Source organism: Cupressus sempervirens, chromosome 5 (genome assembly GCF_028749045.1).
Source record: "Cupressus sempervirens isolate cs-2001-9-10 chromosome 5, ASM2874904v1, whole genome shotgun sequence".
Classification (NCBI taxonomy): Eukaryota; Viridiplantae; Streptophyta; class Pinopsida; order Cupressales; family Cupressaceae; genus Cupressus; species Cupressus sempervirens.
In genome coordinates this window covers 611,124,652-611,134,234 of record NC_143122.1, presented here as the reverse complement: position 1 = coordinate 611,134,234, position 9,583 = coordinate 611,124,652, and the positions used below count along the sequence as shown (strand labels likewise).

At 35.9% G+C, this 9,583-nt stretch overlaps 1 protein-coding gene across 1 annotated transcript; it reads right to left on the bottom strand.

The window, feature by feature from the left end:
• Positions 1-3,437: 3,437 nt before the first annotated feature.
• Positions 3,438-8,872, bottom strand: LOC149557371 (uncharacterized). Its single transcript, XM_089830244.1, has 3 exons — positions 8,747-8,872; positions 4,490-4,660; positions 3,438-3,698 (listed from the first exon to the last, which is right to left on the bottom strand). The coding sequence occupies exons 1-3, from the start codon at positions 8,858-8,860 to the stop codon at positions 3,438-3,440; spliced, it is 546 nt and encodes a 181-aa protein (XP_089686370.1). The 5' UTR covers positions 8,861-8,872.
• Between the last annotated feature and the right edge of the window lie 711 nt (positions 8,873-9,583).

Below are 9,583 nucleotides of genomic sequence, written 5' to 3'. Positions count from 1 at the left end.
GCTTTATCTTATAGATCCAGCGTGATCCAACTACAACCCTATCTATTAGTCTAGGTACTACCTCCCACACATCATTCTGCATTATTGAAGAATATTCCTCAACCATAGCATCTCACCATCCCTGATGTTCTGCAGCTTCTTGATAGCTAGAAGGCTCACTATCTACCAACTGACTAAATAATGCCACATAGTCATTGAACTTGGTTGGTTGTCTTCGCTATCTAGTACTCTTCCTAGGAGCTCCCACAAACTCCTGAGTATCCCTTTGTGTATCTAGAACCACATGATTCCTCCTTCCAACTATAGAGGATGAAATGTCAACCTCTAAGTCTTCTAGATGCATTTCCTATTGCACCTGTTGTGCCATACTCTATGAATCTTCACTAACTGAGTCTACATTCATACTAGTAATTTTACTTGAGCTTTGCTGCCCTTGAATTGGTCTTGGAGCTTCTATTGGCTGCTCACTCTGATCATCTGCTGGCAAATCTCTGGATCTCCTGAATGCCTTGCCCTCCATGAACTTGACATCCCGTCTGACAATAATTCTTTTAGTCCCTAGAATGAAAATCCTATATGCCTTTGAGGTCTCACTGTACCCAACAAAGTACTCCCTCTCTACAGTCTGATCTAACTTTGTACGTGTATCTCCAAGAATATGAAAATATGCCAAGCTCCCGAATATCCTGAAGTGACTAACATCTAGCTTCTTCCCTGTGAAAGCCTCCTCTGGTGTCATCTTCCCTAGCACCTTGTGTGGAACTCTATTCTGAATGTAGACTGTTGTATTGCACGCCTCTACCCATAAGTAACGGGGCATGTCCTGGTCATGTAGCATAGCTCTTGCTGCCTCTGATATAGAATGGTTCTTCCTCTCAGCAACTCCATTCTGCTATGGATTGTAAGGAACAATCCATTCTCTCTTGATTCCTTCTCTGGTGCAGAACTCCTAGAAGACATTTCCTTTGTACTCGCCTCCATTGTCTGACCGAAGAACCTTTATCTTCTTTCCTGTCGAGTTCTCCACAAGAGCCTTGAACTCTTGGAATCGACTGAAAATCTCATCCTTAGTCTTCAAGAAGTATATCCAGGTCTTTCTAGAGAAATCATCAATAAAAGGAACATAGTACTCATATCCTTTGAGAGATTTCATCGACATTGGTCCACAAACATCTGAATGTACTAGATCAAGAACACCCTTAGATCTGGTGTCACTCCTTGGAAAAGATGCTTTCACAAACTTCCCCAACACACATCCCTTACATAGATCGTCATGCTCTGTGCTCACCTCTGGAACACCTATCACGGTCTCACGAAGCAATCTTAGTGCTCCATGATGAATATGGCCCATCCTCCTATGTCATAGCTCTCCAAGATCTCTAGGATTACTGTTGCTCATAAGTGCCTTAGGAGCATCAACCTACAATCTATAAAGGCGACCACTCCTAACTCCAATAGTTATGGGTGATTTCCAATCCTTGTGCTTAATCAACACGTGTCCCTCTAAAGAGTACCTTATACTCCCTATCCTGAAGAACACATGCAAAAATCAAATTCATACCTAAGCCTGGTACATATAACACATCATGAAGTGGAATTATCTTTTCATTCTCCCTCTGAAACTGAACAGTCCCTTTCCCAATAGGGTTGAGTTTGGACAAGTTTCCCATAGAAATCTGGATGTTGGTGTCCTCCTCCTTGTAACTCGAGAAGTACTCTCTAACTCCTGTCATATGAAATGACGCCCCACTATCTATATACCAAACACACTTTGAGGTTGAGCTAACCATACAAGCTATGAGTGCAAACTCATTTTCCATTCTACTAGAGAGTTCTTTTGCACTTGTTGAAGCTGCCACCTGCTTCTTAGCCTTCTTCCTCTCTGAGAAATCACAGACATAGTGGCCAAACTCGTGACATCCAAAGCACTTGACCTTAGAAAGGTCCTTCTTCTTCTTTTCACTTTTTGAATTTGATCCTTTGCTAGATCCCTTCTTTTCTTTCCCTTTACCCGCTAGGGCAACGTTCTCTTGTTCCACCTCATTTTTCTGACTCTTGTTGGCCCCATTGACAAGACTTAGTCTAAACTCCTCCTGAGTGAAATCAGTTCATAGTCGATCCCAACTCGGTAAAGTATCTCGTCCACTGACAACTTGAACAAAGACACTCCATTGTTTAGTAAACCCATTTAGGGCTATTCTCACTAGCTCATCATCACTAGGGCTATCTCCAACAGCTGCTAACTCATCCTTGACAAGTCTGAGCCTGGTGAGGTAACTTGTGACGTCTTCTCCCTAATTCATCCGGGTATTCTTTAGCTTCTCTCTGAGAATCAACTTCCTATTGGTGGTAGCATTTTGGTACATATTTAGAATGGCGTCTCACATCTTCTTTGCTATATCTAGCTCCGAGATATGTGGAACAATATGATCCTTGACACCATCAAGGATAATCCTCGTCGCTTTGGCATGTCCTTCTTATACGCTGCAAGTTGTGTTGCATCCGTTGGTACAGGTACACCACTGGTAGCATAATCCTTGATACCATTCTCTTCCAACAATAAAGAAATTTTGGCCTTTCAGACACCAAAATTTGAGGCACCATCCAATCTATCCTGATCTCTCAAACTAGTTGAAGCCATCTCAAGGGTTTAAAGCAATAATAAATCTAAAGAGATCAAAATTTTTTTCCTAGGTAAAAACTCTTCTACCCTTAACAATGCTCTGATACCATGTGATAAATCAACTATTGTAGTCACTGATTATTAATCTCCTATCATAAATGATTATTAAACTACTTAAAACAAATTCCCAGCTAATATTGAAAAATAACACAACTGCAATTTCACTTATAATATGGAAAGAAATGAACAACACAATAAACACAATATTTTCAGACAAATTGTCCATGGAAAAACCCCTAAGGGAAAACCAGTTCTACAGATGAGGAATAATATTAAACTTCAGCAAAACAAGAGATACAAAATTCCTTGCCTCTCACTGGCAGAACTCTGACAACCTCCTAATTTCTCTTGCTAATATTCCCCACTGCTATCTCCACGCTAACACTACACCCTTGTTAACACTGCAAGACTGTTTGCTAACACTGCAAACGTTTCTCCAAAACTTCTTCTCCAAATGACCCAATGACCCCTTTTTATACTACTCCTGTTGGTAAACCAATGACTGAGATTAAATCAAACCAATAGCTGAGATTAAGAAAACTCGACAGCCAATAATAGAATTGGTTGCAAGGTGTCCAAAAGGGAATCTCTAAAATTAGTAAATAATAACCATTTACTAATTCTTGGCAAGTGGACAAATAGCTGTCCAAACCACCCATAAATACAACTGCTATTCATAGATAAGGACGAACAACTGTCCAAGCTACCCATAAATACTATTGCTATTTCCAGGTCAGAAATAATAGCTGTCCAACTAACAATAATTAACAGTCTCTACGTTGCTTAGTGAAGACATGAGGAGAACTAATAAAGAGTCTTCATCCGGTGATGCACTAACAGCCTTCGTCAACATGTCTGCCGGATTGATCTTGGCATCAATTTTGGTAACCTTCAGTTTTCCTTCTGCTACCACATAACGAACATAGTGAGCATGCTTGTCAATATGTTTGGAGTGTCGCTGAGTGCAATTTTTATGGTTCACAATCACTGTAGTTATATCTAGTCTTGGCATTTCCTATCATCCATTTGTACAGTGTTAAGTTGAGCATTTCAACTTTCTCAGGTTAAATTTTGTTATAAATTGGAAGCACTTCACACAGTTTTTTCCTGAAGCATTTTAATAGATCAAGAAAAGAGCTAATCAGACCACTAATCCTACAGTGAGGCCACATAATGCTTAAATGGTTTGCTTTATGGTATCAGACCAAGTTCTCCGACTAAATATATTTTGAGCCAGCAGGACACAGGTGATTCTTCTTTTGTTTGGGTGTAGGCTTAGAGTCACCTGGATCATCAGGCCCTCAACAACAGTATTTACTACCATCTTAGACATCCTCCTGTGGCTGAGTTTTTTCCCACATTATAATGGCGTGGGTTAGTCTTGTAGTCCTATGCCTCAGTAAAAAACAATTAAAATCAATATCAGCTATATAAACATCAATTTAGGCTCCACGATGAAAGAGATATTTCATGTCAATGCACAAGCCACAAACTGTTCCATACCAGCAAACTGTATAATTAGGCCATGAAATCCCCTAGAGAGGCTTCATTTAAGACTAGTTTTTTACAGCCAGCAATAACATGTTTTGGTCCAGTGGGGCTGTGGGGGCTATTCCCCCTTCAATAAGTTATATCTCTCAATACAAATTTCTCTGCAGCAATGCTATAAAGAAAGGTATCAAAAATAGTATATTCTAATATAGATGGATTAGCACTTGACTCTTGAAAATAAACAGCTTAAAATAGAAATATAATTATAAAATTTCAATTTCCTTATAAATTTGATTAAATTGTAATTTGACTCACCCTTAGAAAAGCTTCAAAATCAATATCCTCTTCAGCATCTGGATGGTCTTTAGCCACAATATCTCCCACTTCCTCCTTGCTAAACAACTCCTTAAATGCCTTCATATTGGTCAACTCAGTTTTCAATACATTGCGAGTCACTCTGCCAGTTTCCTTCTTCATGGACCAAAACTGTTAAAAACAAGACATTATTTCGAAACAGTCAGAACTCCCATAGATAGCAGGCAACTCTGTTAAAAACAAAATTATGTCCACCTATTTAACAGAAATTTCTTTTATACAATCCTATTCATATGTGCTTGAAAACTTTTGTAATATTTCTTTTTTTCTGAACACAATATTTTTCATCTCTGATTTGTATTTTGTCTTAAATATAAATTTATCTCAGTTATGTGGAATAAGCATTTCTCTCACGCGATTAATTTCTTCTTTCCATTTCAAGTTTTTTAAATGCAACTTTTTTCAATCTCTTGAATAAAAGCCTTCAAAGCAACTTTCTTACATAGTTTCTAAATTTTAAACTTCTCCCAATATAGTGAATAAAATTTTCTTTCATGAACTAGCAGAGGCAAGCACATTGTTATGTTGAGCTGCATTCCAAATCGCACTTACAAAAACTTAGCTTACAGTTATACAAGTAACTAGACTTGTAAAATATGCTTTTAGCCACCATCTGCAAGGTACAAAATAAGTTTCCATGTGGCTGTCTGCATCACTTTGCTTTCTTTAATCTTAGTTATTAACCAGGCATGGCGTTTCTTGCCCCATTCAGTATTCTGATTGGTATAATTGAATCTACTTCAGGGTATCACAAGCCAAAGACCTTGAGAAACTCTTTTTTGATAACAAAAGAATGCCCTTACATGAAACCATTTTCTTATGTGCCCATGAAAATTTTAAAGCAATTAATTTCTCTAAATAGAAAATTTCTCCAAAAATAAATCTTTCCACATGCTTCTTAATTTTATTATATATTGAGTTAACGTTTCCATCCAACAGTTCTATCTGTACTTTTGGAGTTTCTAAATATACTAAATTTGTTTCATTCCAGCAATCTTTCTAACTGTTATTTTGAAATTTCTAATTATTATAAAAAAAATCGAAACTTATGAGCATAAGTTTTATTTAAAAGTCATTTTTTGCTTTGCCTTTGATTCAACATTTTTCTTAAGCTGCTCTAAAAATTCCTTTCAAGTTGCCTTTCTCATTTTCGAAACCTACTGAAAAAAAAACAGCAAATCGAATAAAAAGTTATTTCCAATCATACTTTTCTTCTTTGTTCTTGATCTTTTAAGCTCTAGGTTTCTCTCAGAGTATTGAACATTAAATTTCTCTCAAACAATCCTTTAATTCATATAGAAGCTTCTGACTAACAAAAAAACAATATATTGAATAGATGGAACACAGAACAGGAGTAAGGGAGTGTGGAAACACAGAACCAGAAAAGGGTGTACAGGCAGGTGAGAGGGATGGCACAAAAGCAGGGAACAAAGGCAGCATAAGTAGATAAATAGCTTCTTTTGCAGAAGTGATCATTGGGACTCTAACAAACTCATGTGCAGAATTGGAAAGAATTTTGTTTAAACCGAAAAAGATCGGTAAACAATGTCCAGACACTTCAGTTTCCTGCCTGGTAAAGTTGGGGCTTCTTTAGGGGAGCTGGGAGCAGTAATTTACAGTGTTCCAGTGGGATGCATCTGGCCCTCAAATCAACTTCCCTGTCCCCAGTGGTGTTCCAGGTACAGTGGGACAGCAGGGATGATCATGCCCAAAACTCTCAAATTTTTGAAATGTGTTTGAAGTAATAAGAAACATGGAGGTGACCTCTGGCCATCCCCAAGATGGCTGGCAATTTGGGAATGTCTGAGATGTCCCTTGATCATCCGAGTGATAGCCAGTCCCTGAGATGCCCAGAAATATTTGAGATGTCTCTCAAATGGCCTGGTGACAGCCAGAAACCCCGACAGCATGGCAAGCTTTTATAATGTTTGAAAAATAAAAAAATTTGTAACATTAATTAAAATACAGTTAAATATATTATGAGGGCATTATAACAGCAGAAATCAAAAATCATGACAGTAGCATAACAGCAATAAAATCAATCCTAACAACAGTGCCCGTAGTGTAAAGGCAATAATTATATGATGATTCAGATTCATACCCAATGACATAAATTGCATAACAGTTAACATTAAAATTTAACATTCATATTGAATATGCAATTTCACTGTTTATGATTCAGACTTCTAAATTTTCACCATGGTATTGGAGTCTGTCTCTCTCTCAGGAAATACTAACAACAATAATTCAGATTTCTGATTTCATTGCTCAAATTGAAACTCAATGTCTCAATCTTCTGAATTTTTTGCTATTAGCCATGGATACTATTGTAAAATAATAGATATTTAAAGGCCGCACTTTGGAGAGCATGTTTCCATCTACTCTTGTCATGTAGATAGGGTGTAGTTGATTACTGAGCAGCCAAAGACAGAGTTAGACTATCCATGGACATGGAATAGAAAATGAGCGTTTGGGATGGGTTTCTCTTCAGCTACTTGCAATCTCATTATTGAAGTTATCAAGTCCTTTGAAATAAGATGCTCCTGTTAAGGGACTATGTGTCATTGTGTTACCTTAATGTATACATATCATTCTCAAAAGGGGAAAAAGAAAGGTGATCAATAATCATCTATATGAATGAGCTTTGATCTCTAGTGAAGTGTTTGGTCATTAATTGGGGCTTATGTGAAGGAAGGTGAGGAAATGTAGGGTGTGAAGAAATCAATGAATTCGGCATAATTTTGATTGTTGACTCTGCTGTAGAACTCTTGTAATCACGTCATCTTATTCCAATGAAATCACATGAAAAGGAACAAAGAGTCGGTTTAAGATGTTTACAACAAGGAGCGACTAGTCATCCTGGTAGCAGACAATTTGTCTTCCATATTTACAGAGTCAATCAATGAAGCGACTGTAAGAAGCCCATAAAGCAGACATATAAGTGTCTGATGGTTCCAAATTTCCAATATATACAGAACGTAAAAATTGGGAGTGGTTTATTTGAGGGTTTGGTAATAAACTTTTTGTATTGATGCCAAATTTTTGTGGTTCGTGGGTGCACAACCCGGGTTGTTTACTAGAAAGAAAAAAGGAAAAAAATTCTTTCTTTAGTTGTCAAAGTTTTAAAACCAGAACTTGTCTCAGTCTCTTTAATAATTTATCTTTTGTGCACTACCTTAGCCAGCAATCATTATGTTGAGTAATACATTATGGACGCACTAAAACTAAATTGGGTTTTTTTTCTGAAAACTGTATTTAACCACTTACAGTATAGTCTGTCCTGGTTCACCTTCAATAATTATTTTAACATTCACCAGAACTAGGCCTGGTGTCATCTCGCCTGGTTTGGTTAATCAATTTTCATTGTTTAAAAAACCCATTTTTGGACCCTTCTAACTGTGCTGTTGAATTTTTAAAAGAGTTTTTACTCATTGGACTTTTGAATAAAAGTTTATTTCAAGCAATTCTTTCTATCTGTGATTTTTAAGCCTCTCATATCTTTTTTTTCCCGCAATCTACCATATAAATTCATCTTCCTAAAATCCTCCTCTTCTTTGCTTCTCTGGTTTAAAATCTGTTTTTTTCCTCAATCCAAAGATAAAATTGTCTTTCAAGAATCACTCCACCCTTAGCTTTTGAAGTTTTCGAAATCTGACTATTTACTTCACTCAAGTGAATTTCAAAATGTATTTATTTCCCGGATTGCTATTAATGTTTCTTAACTCGAAATATCTTGTCAATCAAGTATCAACTGAATAAAAATTCTTGTGAAAAGGTCGGTTTCTAATTTGATTTTAGAGTTTTTAGAAACCTAAATTATTTTCAATCTTCAAGTCAAACCTTTAAAATCTCAAAAATGAAAGTAGCATGAATAAAAGATTCCTTCAAGCAATCCTATCTTCATTGTTAATAGTTTTCTTACAAATCTATTTAGCTGAATAATTTCTTCTTTACTTCTAGAGCTCCCAATGTCTAACTTTTGCTCAACCTATTCAATAAGATTTTCCGCCATCCAATAAATCATTCTTCTCTTCAATATATTTGAAGTTTTTATCACATAAATTTCGCATCTTACACAGAGCAACAATTTCATATCAAAATGCATTTGAACTGATAGAAAATGGGCTCATACTAAACAGTTTTAAGGGCGGATTCATCACACAGGGCATTAAAATTAACAGGGAAAAGTTTGCATACTTGTGTTCTCAGAGAGCGAAGCTCCACTTGGGTGAATTGGCTTTGCAACCAAGGATCCGAAACCAAAACACCCACATATCCTGTCAATTTTACGCCGCCAGGAATGGGTTCCATGTCCAATATTGTATGAACTTACTGAAAAAATAAAAACTTACGTTTCAAGCTTCGAATGTATTGAAAACAACTGCTCTCTCTTCAAAGAAAGGGCAAAGAACTGATAGAAGAAATGTGAATCGCACAAAAATGCTCGCTAAAACGCGGAGATTTGTAATAGAAATATATGGTGCGCTGTAAATGATCAACTCACGGCGGGTTTTACGGTGGCTACGGGACAACAATCTGTTATGATAACTAGGATTTCTATTTTTAAGTTTTAAATTGCCTGGCTTTAGGTTACCCTTAGTTCTGTCTTATTTGGGAAAAGAATTTTTTTTTTTAAAATTGCCTGGCTGTAGGTTACCCTTAGTTCTGTCTTGTAATAGAAGTTTTACAAAAAAAATCTTATAAGATAATTTTGAAAAAAATTAAAGAAATTAGAAGTTTCTATTTTTAAAATTATTATTTTAAATTTGAAGAGGTGGAATTGGAAGTTATCTTTTAAGTTTAAAAGATGTTATTACTATGTATACTTAACTAATAATTTTAGAGATTTTTTTACTTTTTCTATTTATATTATTAAAATTTAAAAGTTATCTATTACATAAGATTATTTTGTTTATTCTTATAAATGCTTAAGAAGACATTATGAACTATTATAGAAAGACTCTTTATTTAGATACATATAAATAAAATGTAAATATAATTAGTGAATAAATATATTTATTTAATATTTTGAAT